Here is an 18240-nt window from a genome sequence, read left to right on the forward strand (position 1 = left end):
ACATACTGGTTAAAGAATCTTTGAAAGAGTCCCAAAGTGAATTATAAGTGCTTGAACTAAAGTAGTGGTTGCGGGTAAAAGAAGGAAGAGATCAGTGAGAAAGGCATAGCCAAGGAAGAGGAGAGAAGACTTAGCAACAGGTTTGAATGTGGTGATGGTGGGGGTGGCAGATGGATGGTGAGAAGAATGATGAGTGCCAAAATCACACACTCTTCCAGCTTGGGAGAAACATTCTATCAGAATCAACAGGAAAGTTAAAATGTTGAGCTAGTTTTCTTCACTTTTTCTATAACATTGATTATCTGTCGTGTGCCATGCATCCTAACAAGAGTCCATAAGGGCTAAGGCATAAGAGGTCCACGATAGTACCACACAGGCCTGGAAAAGAAGTCTAGGAAAGAGGTGGGAAATGGTGTCCAGGAGAATGAAGACTGAGTGAAAGTTGAATTCAGCAATTGGGTCATTAGAGATTAAGACTCGTTTTTGTTGCTTGGTGAGGGCAGAAACCAGACTGCTGTTTGACTGCATTCTTAAATATTTTTTGTTTGAATAAAAGTCAAAAGAGGTATTAGGTACAATAGCTTTCTGTTGAGATCTTTTCATCATAAAATTAGCAATAACCTCAGTGTTAATCACGCTTTTACCATTGGGATCCTGTGACCATTTTTCCCCAGTGGTGTGAGCCTGACTCCCTAACATCACTCTCGAACAAGTACTAGATGAAACAGCAAGGCGATAGCTGATACGTATTTTTACTCTCAGTATACTTCTCTGAAGCAAGATAAGCTAATGCAACATTGTGTGGGCTGATAGGTTTCAGATCATCATTTACAGGCTGGGACACTCTCGAACTCAGGCTGCTTCCTGGCAACTAATTTTCAGGTAAGGAATTATTTGACCTGGTTCTTTCTCCACAATTTTTCCTCTTTTAGGTCTCGGCATGGTCACACCCATCAATGACCTTCCTGGGACAGATACGTCCTCGTACATGAAGGGAGAAAAGCTTACTCGTTGTAAACTTGCCAGCCTATACAGACTTGCAGATTTGTTTGGATGGGCCCACCTGGCAAATACATATATTTCAGTGAGTCCTTCGTCTTTCAGTTCCTTTTTTTAAAATCCCAACTTAAAGGCAACTGTATGCTCCTCACCTTTACTCAGAAGTCTGGTATTCTCTGAACCTAGCACGCTGGACCACAACCTCATCCTGATATAAACCTTATGTTTAAGGGAGAGGCTGCAGTTACCCCAACGTTCTTCTCCATTTGTTATCTGTGTCGTTTCCATAATTCAGACCAGTCGCAGAACCTATCCAGGAAGAAATCCTCCTGGCAGAATTTCCTCTCTCTGTGTTAATTATATCTGAGAGTCAGTGATATTAAAAAATGCTTTAAAGATAATTATATCTGAGAGTCAGTGATATTAAAAAATGCTTTAAAGATAATTATATCTGAGAGTCAGTGATATTAAAAAATGCTTTAAAGATAATTATATCTGAGAGTCAGTGATATTAAAAAATGCTTTAAAAAGCACTTGGGGCAGGGAAAATAGAGGGGGCCAGGGAAGTTTCCTCTCTCATCTTTATCTTTTTAATATATTTTTCCCATTCATCATCATCTTGTTTTCATGTTGCCCCACTTGGACACAAGACAATATTTGGAAGCAAAAAGTATGAAAATATTGTGTGATGAAAATGGCACAGATGTGAGGTGCAGTCTTCCTACAACTTTTCATCCCTTCCTCCAACTATTCCTTGGTTTCCCCTTCCATTTCCACCTTAATTCGTTCCTAGGAAGAGAATCTATTCTCTTTCCTTTGCCCATTTCCCCTTAATTTCCATATTGTATTGGGTTGAACAATACTGGCATTCGTTTCTCCTGCATGTAGCTGACCCTAAATAACCTTAGAACCCCCAAAATAACACTTTTAGGTAAGTCCAGTAAATGAGAAACTAATGTCAGAATTTTTTAGCAAGTATTTGAGGGCTTGAGGGAAGAAAACTTTTCAAGGAAAGTTTCATGCTGCACAGCTTTAATTTCTGCTTTGTTTTTCCCCCCAGATATCTTACAGTTATTCATTGTAAATATATTCCTAGTCATGTTTACACTGCAAAATATGAACACCTCATAGTAAATCTGTATTGTTTTGGTTTTTTTTTTCTTTCTCCCAGGTAAGAATAAGTAAGGAGCAAGACCACATAATAATAATTCCCAGAGGCCTGTCTTTTTCTGAAGCCACAGCCTCCAATTTGGTACAATTTTCATTCCTATGTTACTTTTTCTGTGCTTCCTTGTACTTTTCTGACAGATTTTAGCTTTTAATACAGGACAGAACAAGAAAAGGTATGGATGGAAGAACATTTACTAGTGAACAGGGAAGAATTTGGAAAGCTAATGTTGATTTTTAAGAAAAACTTTAGCGTTCAAGAAAAACGGTAGTTGAAGAGCCTTGTAAATGAATTGGTCTAATCAGTTAACCTATTTATGTTTTGAAGAGAATCTTGATTTTTTTCACCCTGTACTCTGTAATTTGTTTTTTCAAAAAACAAACCAAAAACCCCACAAAGTCTGTATATTTTATAGCTAGATTTAAACAAAGTTCAGTTGGTGTGAGTATAGGGTCTGACATTCTAGCATTTTATTTTTCCATGATTGTACCCCGAGCCACTGTCATTGGCCTCTAGAAGAGTAGGAACTACGTTGGTTCTGGTACTATAGTGTTAATTAGCAAATGAACATTTTCCAGCCAGTTCAGTAAATGCCAGACTTACCCAGACCTTCAGTGAAGAGCTTAAGTTATTCAGTTTCTTGGAAACTGTGCTTCTTGCTAAATGCTAAGTTTTGTTGCAGACTACCTGTTTTTGTAAATAAAATTTTATGGGAACAAAGTCACACCCATTCTTTTACAGTAGTTTGTGGCTGCTTTTATACTACAGTGGCAGAGTTGAGTAGTTGCAGCAGAGGCCCACAAAATCCAAAATATTTGCTCTCTGGCTTTTGACAAAAAGTTTGCCACCCCCTGGTTTAGCTCATGAAACACAGGAAACTTTGATGCATGTGTGCCAGTTAACTGTGTCTTTCTGATTTTTCCAGGTGAAAGTCAATATAATAGGAGAAGTGGTTGATCAGGGAAGTACTAATTTGAAAATTGACCACACAGGCTTCAGTCCCCATGCCGCAATCTATTCAACACGTCCTGATGTTAAGTGTGTGATACACATCCATACCCTTGCAACGGCAGCTGTAAGTCACTGAAGGGCCAAAATCAACAATGACCCTGGGAAGTGTATTTTTTCATGGCTTTCCTTATATGATACTTTATAATCTTCATTCTTTCAGACCCCACCATTTGAAGTTATTTTCAAAGTATTAATCCTCTGCATATCCAGAAAGCAAAAGTCCCTTTGGAGTAAATGCTCTTGTTCTAGGAAACAACTGGAGAGATAGCATTTGCATTTTTGAACTCATCAGTTTAATAATGGGGTCATTGAGTTCTTTAGAGCAAGCCTTCTTTCCTAATATCTGGCACAGCATGTAAATTGAATAGTATCCCCAAAAGGTCTTTTTTTTTCCTCTTGAAGAAGTGAAGAACTAAAGTGGGAGGTGGGCTGGAATGGTGAACACAGTGAATAGGCCAGCGCTCCCTGAGCTGACTGAAGAATCCAGTTCCTATAAAGGTGTAGTTAGTAACTAAGTGTGTTATCTTGGCATGAACCCAACCAAATAGGTATCCTCCATGAAGTGTGGGATACTTCCAATTTCTCAAGAGTCCCTGATCCTGGGAGATGTTGCCTATTATGACTACCAAGGGTCACTTGATGAACAGGAGGAGAGAATTCAACTGCAGAAAGTTCTGGGGCCAAGTTGTAAGGTATGTAGTAGAGTTTCTATCTAAGGAGCTATTTTTGTCGCTGTTACTGTTGATGAAAGCAGTGTGAGCTATGCCAGTTATTTAAAGTGATTGCTTTGGGATTCTATTTTAGGTGCTGGTACTCAGAAATCATGGTGTGGTAGCACTTGGAGAAACAATTGAGGAGGCTTTTCATTACATTTTTAATGTGCAGATAGCCTGTGAGATTCAGGTAAGAAAAATTGTTTACCCCCATCTTTTTTTTTTTTTTTTTTTTTTTTTTTTTTTGCTTTGTTATGTTGGGTATTGTGTTTACTTATTTCCAGAGTTCTATCAGTTGGTGGCTTCTTGTTTTGTTTTGTCTTTTAAGAGAAGTTCTGCTTCATTTGAGTAAAAAAGGGTCAACTGAGGTATCTCTTGAATTGAAAACAGGAGGAAAGAAAATTAAAATTCATATACAGACACACACACCAAATCTAAGTGCTTCATACGCATCATTTTCCTCATAATCCTACTTTTTAAGATGGTATAATTGCACATTTCTCCATTTTCACCCTCTAGTGATATGGCGCTAATTGAGAAAGGTGACTAACAGTTATCAAAATAGACCAGCTGTGTTGTGGACACTTTCATAAAAAGTGTAAGAGCAGTGCCAGAAGTTTTATGAACTCATGCAGTTTCCAGTGATGCCATAGCCTCAGCCTCATTATTATAATGGATTACTTATTAACCACTTTTTCCCCAGAGAAGCTGAATGCATTTAATGGCCCTAATTTCCCCCTTTAAGAAAAATCAAGCAGATTCTCTTGAAGCAAATGGTAATAATCTGAATTTATTGGAAAGGCCGCAAAAAAGGGGGAAAAAACTTTTTCTACCAACTTGTCTTAACAACCACCTTTTTTTTTTTCTTTTTTGCTTTAATGGTCGCTCTTCTTCTCACATGAGGCTATGAAAAGCTTAATTATATTGAGATAATGAGCTGACTTCTGCCTAAATATTCTTAAATTCACAGTATAGTGTTTATATTCCTTTAAAATTATAACTGTCAACAAAAGTATTAACTGGATTGCCATGGGAAAACTGCAAGGAAAGAACTTTAAAATTTGGCAAGAGAATTCAGTTTCTTGAAATATATTAAAAGGTATGGCTCTAAATGTGTTTTCCATCAGGGAGGGTCAGAGTCCTGGAAGGTATAGATAGATGGAAAAGATACTTCAGCTGCCTGCTTTCACAAGTGTATTTCTTTGTTGGCAGCCCGGCGGAAAGTGTTACAGATATTTGCTGAATCAACCTTATGCCTCTTTAAAAGTGAAGTTACTCATTCTAGTCTTTACAGTCCTGTGCCTCTATATTTTGCCATTGATTACAGGTGCGGGCATTAGCAGGGGCAGGTGGAGTAGACAATCTGCTTGTACTGGATCTTCAGAAGTATAAAGCTTCCACTCACGCTGTGGCAGCATCTGGAGGAGGTGGAGTGAATATGGGTGCCCATCAAAAATGGAAGGTTGGCGAGATTGAGTTTGAAGGGCTGATGAGGACTCTGGACAATTTGGTAGGTGAAAAATTGAACATAACCTTGATTTCATGTTTCCAGATTCAAGAGCAGATGTTTCCATCTCCCTTTGGTTTTGGAACATGCTCCTTACTCCAGAGTGTGACCCTAGGAAGGAATTCAGTGTATTTTAAGAATCAGTGAAACATGCAACTGTCGTCTTATCTTAGTTATTAGCCTCTTGCACTAAGAGTCAGAAGGCAGATTGCCTTCAGACCCAGGAAAAAATACTTAAATGAGCACTGAGATTTGGCCTCCAGAAAACCAGTTTTTATCTAGGAACATGTTTCTGGTGAGCAGTTTTGAAATTACCTTTGTCAGGAACAGTTGTGTGAGTGGAAATTGCTTTGTCAGCCGAAATCAGTTTTAACCAGATCTTGAAATTTGCTTAATTTTCAACTCCAGTGTTATGTGGAGGTTATATGGAGTTTGGAAGGATCTTCCCTTTATTTGTTTTTCGGTGAAAGGGTCTTATTGAATCATTTGTTTAAAGAATTAGACTCTAAATGCTGTGTTTGGTACAAGTTTGATAGCTTCAAATGTGGTTTTTCCCTCCCCTAGGGGTATAGAACAGGCTATGCTTACAGGCATCCTCTCATTCGAGAAAAGCCTAGGCACAAGAGTGATGTGGAGATCCCAGCAACTGTGACTGCCTTTTCCTTTGAAGATGATACAGTGCCACTCTCTCCTCTCAAATACATGGCACAGAGGCAGCAGCGTGAAAAAACAAGATGGCTGAACTCACCAAATACCTACATGAAAGTGAATGTGCCTGAGGAGTCTCGGAATGGGGAGACCAGTCCCAGGACCAAAATCACAGTATGCCCCTACTTTACGTGGTTTGCCTTTACTAAATATTTTGCCTAGTTTACTGATGAATTGAATGGTCTATGTTGAAATATTGGGGAAGTAGAATATAACATTAACAATAACATCACTATAACTTCTCAGGTAACCTTTGTGCAAGGCACTTTGTTCTAAGTGCCGTACATGAATTATCTCATTTACTTCTCCTAATATGGAAAGGATGCTGTTTTCCTCCTCCATTTTATAGATGAGAAAACGGAGGCACAGAGGGATTAATTAATCATTTGTGAATGGTAGAATCAGGGTTTGAATGCAGGCAGTCTGACTCTGGAGCCCAGTGTTACCCATTGCATGATACTGCTTTGTAGTTTATATTGTACTTGTGAATCAGAACTAGAAAAGTTATCAACACCTAACGGTGCCAGATTTTGTGAATTACTGCACATAGGCAAGATCTTGTAGATAAAGAAACAGGTTATCTTAAATTTTTCAGCATTTTGTCTCAGATTTGGTTTAATTTTGGAGTGTTTATCACTAAATATTCTATAGATACTCAAAATTGGTTCATCCTATCGTATAAATCAGTAGTATTCAATATGGAAATACCTAGGCATCAAAGTTTTTTTTTTCCCCTAGTCTATATTGATTTGTTATCTCCTAGTAAAAGAACATAAGTTTCCCAGAATTAATCTTATTGACAGAAACTAATGGCCAGTCATCATTAATCTTGATGAATATTAGCTTTCTTTAAGGGATATAATGGGTAAATGAGAAGAATTATTTAAGGCTCTTCCACCCCTGTGGTGCCATTATACTATAGATTACTACAAGCTTATCCCCTTTGTAAAATGCTGGTCAGGGGCTTGGCCCATTCTGCCAGCCAAAAATAAAAATGAAATCTGGAAAACTAAATCTTAAGAGATTTCTTGAGTCCTTTTTGATGACTTCTTAGCCATCATCACTTAAAACTTGAATGCAGGTAGCAACTCTGAATGTGAGTTAACGTGAGATCAAGCTCTATATGCTTGAAATATTTTCACCAACATATTTAAAATGCCAAAAGGAAAAAATTTAAATAGGCATAATTTAATATTCATGTGAATAGTAATGACATTTGTTTGTTCTTTAAGTGAATGCTGATTCTAACTAGTATGGGAGATACACTAATTGACCACTAAAAACTACTCAGTGAAATTCTTTAACATATTAGCAGTGTATGCCCCCACCCACTGGAGTCAATAAACAGTTGTCAAGAACCTACCATACTTCCTTAACACAAAGCTTCATTCTAGAAAATTTTTGATTCTTTAGTGGATGAAAGCAGAGGACTCTTCAAAAGTTAGTAGTGGAACACCTATCAAAATTGAAGATCCAAATCAGTTTGTTCCTTTAAACACAAACCCGAATGAGGTACTAGAAAAGAGAAATAAGGTAAGACATGGTCGATCTTCTATGACTAGAGGAGGCCTTTTTATGCTGTTTTATGTTTAAATCACTGGTGACTGAATCTGATTAATGCTACACTTAGAGGTTTAAATACAGAAGAATTTGAAATTGAATTCTGTATAATTTTAGCTTGTATTGAGTAACTCCAGCTCTGTTCTAGTTTCTGCTGAGCGGGCTATACGGGGAAGAAGTATTAGACATATTTCTGCTGTATTAGTGAAAAATGTAGTCCTCTGATAATGTAAGGCAATAGGAAATCACACATCAAGAAGAGTGGAGATTAATGTGAGTTGTTATGATGGTAAAAGAGGGCTTTGTGGAGGTGGGAATTAAAGAGGCTCTTACCCTGGGGTGGTCAAATAGTAAGCCAAAGGTCACCTGCAGAGTTGCCCCCAAGAACTTGTTACTGTGTTTCAATTCAGATTCGAGAACAAAATCGATATGACTTGAAAACAGCAGGACCACAATCTCAGTTGCTTGCTGGAATTGTTGTGGATAAGCCTCCTTCTGTAAGTCCATAAAGCAATATGATCTTTGTTTTCACATTAATTTATTTGCTTTTTAAATATGAATATCTGTCTTTACTAAAGTTAATACAAACACAAGTTAAAAAGTCAAAGAATCCACAAGACTTAAAATGTCACCTTCAATACCCAATTTCTAGGGGCATGGACTTTATTCTAGCATATACCTTTGTTTCCAAAGAGCATCTTTATCCTGCTTTTTCTTGGTTTATCAGTTTTAGATGTCAACTTTATTTCATCAAATCTATTTCATCAACTATTTCATCAACTATGAGAAGTACCATTATTTTATGTATCACTAAAAGAGAAAAAAACCTAATTATAAGATGAATGCCAATTTCAGGATCAGAAAATGTGGGAGAAAAGTGCATCTTAGAATTAATGAGAGACAGTAGTGACTTCTTTTATGGACTGTGAGGATCTAGCCTGTTTACACAAGGCTCTTCCCTTTTTCATTCTCCCAGTAAGCTTGTACCACAATGTTTTGTCTAGTCAGCTTTCAGTGTTTATATTTTTAAACGCTTACTGCTGAGCCAGGTCGTATCCCATGATGACATTTCCTTTCTTATACAACTTTTCTCCCCTTGGAGAAAAAGTTGCCTCCTTTTTTCATTGGCTTAGTACTTAGGATACATGGGGCTTAGTTCTTCCCGAACTTTTCTTAATATTATTTTCCATAGGGTCAGAAGTAACAGGTAATCTCTCAGTTCTAGCCCTTTGTCATTGTCCTTCTGGTCCAGATCTGGACTAGGTGCTCTTCAGGCCAGATGTACAGGCCCATCCTGAGGATCCCTGTGCTTCTCACTACGTAGTCCTGTTTCCTGCAGCGTATGTCTCCTACTGAAGAAAGGAGACTCCTTTCTTACTCCTTTATCATTGAGCGCATCCTCTAATAGCTTTCTCGGAAAGGACACATAGGAGGTAACAGTCTGAAAACCTGTATTCTACCTTCAAATGTGCATGTAATGGATACAGAATTCTAGTTTACAAATAAAATGAAAAGCATCACCGTATTATCCCCTAGCTCCACATCATTGTTAAGAAGTAGGACAGTATTGTGATTCATGTACCTTTGTGTAGGCTTTTTTTTTAAAGACCTTTTCTACATTCCTGCTATTCTGAAATTTTATGATGGTGTGCTTTGTAGTAATTTCTATTTAGTCTCCACTTTTAGCATGTAGTAACCCTTTTTAATCTGCAAAGTCACGTCCTGGGAATTTTCTAAAGTATTTCTCCGGTAAGTAGTCCTTTTCCCTTCAATTTCTTTTTCTGTCAGGATATATATACTGTTAGTTGGATTTCTTTGACTAAGCCTCTGATTTTTTTCTTTCCTATTTTATATCTCTTTGTCTTTTAATCCTACTTTCTGGGAGATTTGCTTGACTTTATTTTCTAAGCCTTCTATTTAATTTTCTATTTTGATTTTTTTTTTTTTTTTTACTTTTTAAGACTTCTTATTCCCTGAATGTTCCTTTTTTTTTTTTAAATAACATCCTGGTCTTTCTGGATACAGTATTTTCTCTTATTGCTGTAAGGGAATCAATTTCAAATTTTCTTTGGCTGCCTTTATTGTCTGTTTCTTCTGAGTTCCCTTTTTCTTTTTAATTCTGGTTTCCTCCATGTTGGAAACTTTCCTCAAGTGTCTGGAAATCCGTGGTAGTCTGTCTGTATTTAAGAATGAGACACTGAAAGCCAGTCAGAAGCTTCAGATGTGTGCAGAGCTTGGGAACTGGCGAGCTCCACTGTAGGGTGACTGGATGTGGACCAGGTTGATTCTTTCAGGAATGCCCAGATGTTAGTATCTGTAGTTGTTTTATCTGGGGTCATTTAATTTATCCAGAGAATTCTCTAGTCTCTTGCCAGTCTCCCACCATCATCCTGGGAACCCTCAGCTATGTTTTGTGTCCCCTAATCAGTTGTTCTGAAGAATAAGCCTCTGATCTTCTGCAGAGATGAGAGAGCAGTAAATGCTCAGCTGTGTGGAACAGGAAAGGGGACCTGAGAATCTATATGTTCCTTATTTACACTTCTAACTTGTCCCCACTTTTCAGCTTTTCTTCACAGCACCTTCTGTGATACCTGAGCCTTACCAGGCCTCCACAGGGCAAATGAGCAGGTTTCTCCTTTGCAAGGCTAAGGCTCCAACTTTCTCAGCTCTTCCACCCATTCTTCCACCTGCTTTCCATCTTCCAACAATGTGTTATGACTTCTCATCCTCTGTTGTCTCATCTTCCATTCTTTTGTCTTTAAAAGCTTATACTTTTTTGTTGTTGTTCTTTTACTACCATTTTAGTGGGGTTTGGGGAGGAATTTTTTTAAATGCATGGGTTCAATCTGCCAGGTTTAGCTGTAAGTCTCATTAATTTCTTTTCTAGAGCAAATAGGTACAAGTTTATTTTCGTAGCAAATTTAAAGTTCTTTTGGTACAGTTTCATTTTTCTAAGACTTTTTTCAAAGTCTTTTTTTTAAAGATATTTCTTAGTTATATGAAGCTTTCTAGAACTTGGCTTAGTTTTTTTTTTCAGAGTTATTAAAATTGACCTATGCAGGCTTATTGAGGAACCATCACTGGCAATTTTAGCCTATTGGATCAGTAGTCTAAAAGCATTAATCTGATATGAATATTTTAAACAAAGCATGTTACTTTATCATTTCTTATGATTGTTGTGAGGTGGGGTGTCACAAACATCATATATACATTTAAGTGTGTGTGTGAAATTGTGTATATATGTAAATATATATAAATAAATATATAGATATAAGTAAAGCTCTTGGTAACAAGTCAGTGCTTTTCTTTGCAAGACCATGCAGTTTGAAGATGACGATCATGCCCCACCAGCTCCTCCCAACCCCTTCAGTCATCTCACAGAAGGAGAACTTGAAGAGTATAAGAAGGCAATTGAACGTAAACAGCAAGGACTGGAAGGTCAGTTCGTTTTGAGATAAAGCCCAGGATAACCACACTGCTAACAGAGCCTCTTGAGTTGGATGATAGAGGGCAGTCAGGGTTTTTTTTTTTTAATGTTCCTTTTACAATCAGTTGTTCCATATCCTCTCTCCCGGTCCTTACTTGAGTAATAAGTAGGACTGAAATGCAAATAGCTACCACACACCATCTATGTTAACATGTAGAGAAGACTGTTTTCCTCAGAAAGCAATCGGATTGCTAGCAAAAAGTCTTCTATAGTAAAGTGAAATCCCCGGATGAGTAAAGACTCACTAGCTAGAGTAAATGTAGATACATTAATAGATTTAAACATTCAGAATATGTGGCTTTTTAAAAAAAAACTTTCTACTTTGACATAATTATAGATTAACAAGTATGTGGCTTTAATGCTTTATAGAATCTCTATTGTTACTGGATGTCTCAAGATGTCAATATTTAATGTCAAAATCAAAATATAAAACAAACTGCTAGAATTTTTATGTGACTTTCCTTAAGTACATGGGCACTCTAGTGAGGTCGCTTTTATCTGACTTCAGAACCCTAAGCAAGGGTTGTATCTAAGAATTGTTCATGAAAATGCCAATTGAATATTAGCTCCCTTTTTCTCAAGCATAAGAGATTCTTTATAGCAAGGGTTCTCAATCTTGGGTCTTTGGATAAGCTTTAGACAGTCCATGAGTCATCTGAAAAATATATGCTTAATTTTGTGCAACACAGATTTGAGGAAGGCAAGGGTGCAAGGTGGAGGGCAAGAAATCTGTAACCCCCAAAAGAGGGTAAGAGCCTCTGCTTTAGAGCATCTTCAACATACAGTTGAAATTTTTATGCAAAACAGAACCAATAGTTAAAGAATCTTTGTCCCAGTTAGATATCATGTAGAAAGAACTAATGACATCTGGATCATCCAGGGAACAGTTTTTAAAAGTGTGTTCGTGTCTTTGTCACAAAAGCAAGTCAACCTGACTCATTAATGTAATTACACTAAATGTTAGGTGATACTATTCAACTTGTTTATTCTAACATAAGGTTGGAAACTTTCTCTGATTTTGTATTTTGTAAAATGTCCCTCTTTAATCTCTTATTTTTTGAAAGCCTAAAGATGCCAGGTAACAAATACTGCACAATAGAACCATCACCTTTTATATATAACTTTATAGTTTCTTCCACATTCATTACGACCTGAATTAGCTCACTAATATTGCTGACAGGAATCACTAATTGGATATTGATCAAAAATTCAGTGAGGCATTCTGCCTCATTAATGTAGCATCATTGGTGAAGCTTTCATATTTCTTTTCATTTGGCTGCTCAATGTGTTTTGATTTTCTAACACTCTAGCAAAAGTTAAATGCATACATATTATTTGCCTGGGCTTCCAGTAGCCATGCTTCCTTAAAGCATGTGTATAAAATTACCAGTAGCAGCCAGAAATGTTAACACATTAACCTCCTCTTACTGCATAGTTATCGATATGTGGGATAACTGTTAGCATGCTCAGCTCATTGCTGAAGAGTTTATCATCCCTGGGTATGCAGGTATTTGATGTATGCACTAACCTCCCTGAAATCTTATGCTTCTTTGTTTTGCATGGCTTTTAACTAAACTCTTATCCAACAGATGCTGAGCAGGAATTACTCTCAGATGACGCTTCATCTGTTTCACAAATTCAGTCTCAAACTCAGTCACCGCAAAATATCCCTGAAAAATTAGAAGGTATTCAATGTAATTTCCCATAGCCTTCACCGACTTAATCTTTAGAGTCTGTCCCTCTGTCATTTGTCTTCATATAAAGAAATTGAACACCTGATACAGTAAGTTTACCATGGATTTTACTTAAAGCTCCCAATAATTTAATACTTTTTATTAAATGGGGTGCTACTTTTGTTCAACATATCTATTGACTTACCTTAATCTGGATATTGGCAACCTATAGTTCTTAAGAATTTGTGAAATTAAATTTGGTTTGTCGTATGTCTTCCAAACAGAAGCATGAAATCTTTTTCAATTTTGATTGCCCAGTGACCCCAAAATTAAAGAAAAATATATGTATGTTGTCTTCCTCATTTATACTGACTTGCTTTACAATGAAACTGTCAAGTCATCCAACTGGACTTATCCAGCCTTCATTCTTTGGTCTAACAACTTTGTCCTCTTTATACCACTTAAGAGCATTAGCTTTATGTTAATAGGCCCATAGTCTATTAAAATAATGATCTATCTTTACTGGAATTAAAGTACATTGCTTGAACACTTCAGTTTTGTAAAATAAAGCAAGGATGTTGACTATATAAAATTTAAAAATCCTCCCCTTTTGTAGAAAACCATGAGCTGTTTTCCAAGAGCTTCATCTCCATGGACATGCCTGTCCTGATAGTGAATGGCAAGGATGACGTGCATGGTGTTGAAGACGAGCTTGCTGAGCGAGTGAGCAGGTTAACTACAAGCACCACCATAGAAAACATCGAGATTACCATTAAGTCTCCAGAAAAAACTGAAGAAGTCCTGTCACCTGAAGGCTCACCTTCAAAATCACCATCCAAGAAAAAGAAGAAATTCCGCACTCCTTCTTTTCTGAAAAAGAACAAAAAAAAGGAGAAAGTTGAAGCCTAAATAAAGTCTTTTTGTAATTATTATTATTACAATGTGACGTTGCACATTTGAAAACCACATTTAAGTTGATCATTAATATGCAGTGGTAGATCAGATTGGGGGTATGTAGCAAACTGGACTTTAAGAACTGGAAAGAGGTTTTACTAAAAGAAAAACATATTATGAAAAACACTTTCAAATTCATCTCTCATTTTGTATGTCCAAAAAAGGTTTTGAATTTTTAAACAATTGCTAGTTTTGATTAGCTCTGCCCTCATGAAGTATTATGATAATCACCACAAACAGATATCTGTCTGAATTACTTCAGGCCTTCTACATAATATCTGTTGGAAACAAATTACCAGTGAACAAGCGAGAGAATTTTTGTTTCTCAAAACCTGCTTCACTTGGTAAGCAGATTATAGTTTTTTATCGTTATTATTGACTGTCCCTTTTGGGTTCCCATTGTTAAAATGGGCATTAACAGAATGCTTTAAAAGCTTCTAAGATAAGAATCTATAGCATTAGTATACACTGGCACATAATTGTTTTTTTAAATTTAAGAAAAGATTCATTTGGAATTTTATTCATAGTATAAAAATTTCCTCACCTGAAGTAACTTTGTTTGCAAAAAAAAACATCATTTTAGTAAACTATAATTTTTGAAAAATTCCTTTTTTATTAGTTTAGAAAGCCCCTTATTTTTCAACAAAGGGGATTTTATACACATAACATGGGTTATTTAGTTTAACTCTGGCAAAAACGATTTTTGTATGTTGAGATGTTTGTATGCCATTCAGTATAAAAGTGTCTGAGCATATTAGCCAATCATTTAACAGTAGAGCACATTTGAGGCTGCTTGGTACTAAGTATACTTAAATATAATTAAAGAATCCAGGGACTTGGTATCAAAAGGGGATTAGAGCATTTAAAGGCATAACAGGATTCATATTTGAACCTTATAATGTATTTTTCTCTTAGTATCACTAATGAATGAAGAAGCCCTCATAAGGTAACCAAACGGAAAGGAAAAGAATGAGAGAGAAAGTGAAAAATGAAGGGAACAAGAGAGGTGTCATGAGAAGAAGAATTCTAGTTCGATAATGATTCATAGACATGATAGGATTTGAAGTGTCATTTATTTGACGCCTGTCCCAAATTTCTAAAATTCTGCTTCTCTGCCAAAATCATTCTATTTCTTAGTTGATATTTGGGTTTTAAAAAGGGTCAGATCCTCCTTTTAGCTTGCGTATCTTCAGAAGGCAGCACAAGAAGAAATCAGTGGGTCTAATCCCACCCCCACCGTGAGAAAACTACCACTTCTTAATTTTTACCAATTTTTCTTATCTTTTCAGTTAACTTTCTTTCTAATGTAAATACAAATTTAAACCTAGGCTTAATATAGTTTTATTTCCCTTTCACCCAAGTCATGTCACAAATCAATGTAAAATCAATGATCCAAAATAGTCAGTGGGTAAAAATAATCCAAAGTATTTCTGAAGGGTGAGTTGGCGTGTAAAAAAAATTACACTGATGATAGTGTGCTCTGGGGCTGGTTCTGTTTGACTGTGAGTGTATGATGATGCAAAGTTGAAACGGAGCCTGGAAAGTTCATTCTAGATCTCACTAACTACTGGAATCAGTGTTTTAATCTTAGTGGAAACTTTCAGTTGCTTAATTCTGTATTTGAGGATTCTTTTATGTTCTACATCATTTATGTTGTATTACAACGTATGTAGAAACAGTAACCTGTGAACTATGCTTTTCCATAACTTTTTAAAAATATATATAAAATGAATGCAATGTGCATAAATATTTTTTAAATGCAACAGTGAACTATTTGCACCTTTTGCTAATGCCTCTATTTACTTGCTTTGGCATAAAGAATGAGCCAGTGAACCTCTGTGTCATGTGGAAAGTGTATAAATGTTATCTGATATTGCTCTTAGATGTAATGCTAATTAATGTAAAATCACAAATAAACAGTATTTTAAATAGATGGACTTGGTATCAAGAGCTTTCAGTTCAAGGGTGGTTACTTATCCTGAATTACTTTGTGGGCTGTTGAGTTTTGTACTGCGGTGAGACTTTGAGTAAGACTGACACTTCTGAATAAGGAATGTCCTAATACATTTATTTTCAAATTAGTTGAAAATCAACTATATAAAACCCTTCTTGTTTCAGCGCATTTTGGAGGAAATATTCCCCAGGTTACCCACTTTTGTTTCTTGATAGGCTATGGCAACCTTAACTATTTCTCTGACATCTAGAGGTCTTTGAAGGACTTAGGATTCTGATTCTCAGTCTCAGAATCTATGGATGTAGAATAGAAAATGTTGCAGAATATGTGTTGAGTTTATAGATTACTTCTCTTTGATTTTTATTTCTGTAACAATGTAACAATAAAGAAGATAGTAGAGAGAATAGAAAGGTTACAGTTCCACCACATTAACATTCCACAAAATATTTCACTCCCTTCTAGCTCTTGTTCAGCTATTTATGTATTTCCTGTGTATTGGTTATCATGGGGTGAGTGTAATTTTATTCAAGATTTTTCTTCTACTTAAACATAGCATAATCTGTCCTAGAAGATTTTCAAACCAAATCCCTCACATGAGTGATTTCTTGTGATTTTTTTCCACAAGTTTGTCCTAAAAATAGAGTGCAAGAGGGGAAATCATGTTAATTGAGGGTTCTGGTTAATTGAAGTTTTTACTATAATTACCCGTTATAAAAATGAAGGGTTTGGGCAGAGGATAGATTCATAGTCTTGGACATATTTAAGTATTACCTTGGCTTGTAAATAATCCTTTGGTGAAAAACTGCTGTTTTAGAAAGATGCTCATTTCAAAATTCCCTTTCATAAAGCAACAAAGGCAATTATCTTCAGTTCTCACTTGAGAGTCCATATAGCATGAAAGGTAATGTTGCCTGTGTCTTTTCCTCTATTGATTAGTATTTTCATTCAGCAGGGAATAAAGAGAACCAAATGGATCAAATTGTGACAGCATTGGTTTTTCTTAACATCAGCATTTTTTCTTTTTTGACACAGGCAGAAAACACATAAAGGCAAGTGGGTTATTTTTTAAACTCCAGGATGAAGTATATACATCAAAGTTGCAATCTTGACCAAACTAGGATTTTAAAAAGAACAATCTTCTTTGTGGCCACTAGAGGGTGTAATAGACCTAACAATCCTGTTATGTTTCTAGTCCTTGAACTTAACTTCCCTTTTCTTAATTGCTAGGCACCACCATGTTTGTTGTGAAATACCCAGAACTTGGAAGACTTTGTTGCTTATCATTCTCCTCTCTAGACTGTTCTCAACCTAGTTGTCTCAGCAGGTCCCATTTCACCAATACCAATACCACCAGCAGGGACTCAGTGCCTCTGGAGAACACATTGAAAATTGTTGAGGTGTGGTCTCAGAAAGAAACCACGGTAGAATATAACTCCTCAGAGGAGTTTTCGTGCCTGTGAGTGGTAATATAATGCCTGCTTCAATAACTGACATTTTGGGGGGAGATAACTGATAATATCTGTCATTTTTTGATACCTTCCGTTTATCAAAGATTATGCTAAATGCTTTTCATGTATTACCTCATTTGGCCTTCCCAACATCTTAAGAAAGTAGATGATATTATCCTCATTTTGTAGATAGAGATTAAGGCTTGCAGAAAACTAAAAGGGGGTGCTAGTATTTCACTCAGAGATTCAGATTTCTAAAATTGCTAGTGCCAGACCCTATGTGCCTCCAGTGTACGTTTTCTGGGGGGAGAGGCAGTTTACTTAATGTGGACTATAAGTCCAGCCATGGTGAATTCATGTTTTGATATAAGGTGGGATATAGATTTGGGATAAAACATTAACTTTTGATTTGGAAGACTTTTTTTTAACAAATTACCCCAAGAATGAAGAAATTGATGAATATCTGGAAAGTGGGAACAACCTGCGGTAACATCATCCTTTAGGATAAAGAACCAGCTCTTGAACCTTCACCATAATACCCAGAAAATAAGATATCTATACTTTTGCTTAAGATGCAAAAAAGGCTTGGGTAGACGCTCTTTTGCTTTTTTTTTTAATTTCCAATGTTGGGGGCAAGGAGAGACATTCTAAGGAAAGTTATTTTAAAAACCTGAAAAGCCTGCTTAATCTAGTTACAGAAGCAGTTTTTTTTGTTTTGTTTTGTTTTGTTTTTGCGGTACGCGGGCCTCTCACTGTTGTGGCTGTGGCCTCTCCCGTTGCAGAGCACAGGCTCCAGACGTGCAGGCTCAGCGGCCATGGCTCACGGGCCCAGCCGCTCCGCGGCATGTGGGATCTTCCCGGACTGGGGCACGAACCCGCGTCCCCTGCATCGGCAGGCGGACTCTCAACCACTGCGCCACCAGGGAAGACCCCCAAGAAGCAGTTTTAAAGATAAGAAGTATACTGTACCTACTTACAATTTTATTCAGATGAACATACTTGGAGATGACCTTTCTTGGAGAAAAATCTAGTGTACATGCTGGAGATCAGAACAAGGA

At 36.7% G+C, this 18240-nt stretch overlaps 1 protein-coding gene across 5 annotated transcripts in view; it reads left to right on the forward strand.

Moving 5' to 3' along the window:
* The window catches only part of ADD3 (adducin 3), a 121674-nt gene extending 105961 nt beyond the window's left edge, over positions 1-15713 (forward strand). For 4 of the 5 annotated variants that reach the window (XM_024755908.1, XM_024755909.1, XM_024755910.1 and 1 more), the window contains exons 4-15: positions 933-1084; positions 2171-2251; positions 3093-3242; positions 3727-3870; positions 3983-4081; positions 5219-5401; positions 5963-6220; positions 7520-7639; positions 8077-8163; positions 10981-11104; positions 12743-12838; positions 13443-15713. In XM_024755908.1, the coding sequence (XP_024611676.1) occupies positions 933-1084; positions 2171-2251; positions 3093-3242; positions 3727-3870; positions 3983-4081; positions 5219-5401; positions 5963-6220; positions 7520-7639; positions 8077-8163; positions 10981-11104; positions 12743-12838; positions 13443-13735 (1787 nt within the window). In that variant the 3' untranslated portion in view covers positions 13736-15713. The remainder of the gene's footprint in view (positions 1-932; positions 1085-2170; positions 2252-3092; positions 3243-3726; positions 3871-3982; positions 4082-5218; positions 5402-5962; positions 6221-7519; positions 7640-8076; positions 8164-10980; positions 11105-12742; positions 12839-13442) is intronic. The other variant, XM_024755912.1, reaches the window with a different exon arrangement.
* The last annotated feature ends 2527 nt before the right edge of the window (positions 15714-18240 follow it).

This window comes from Neophocaena asiaeorientalis, unplaced genomic scaffold (assembly GCF_003031525.2).
Source record: "Neophocaena asiaeorientalis asiaeorientalis breed wild unplaced genomic scaffold, Neophocaena_asiaeorientalis_V1.1 scaffold85, whole genome shotgun sequence".
Classification (NCBI taxonomy): Eukaryota; Metazoa; Chordata; class Mammalia; order Artiodactyla; family Phocoenidae; genus Neophocaena; species Neophocaena asiaeorientalis.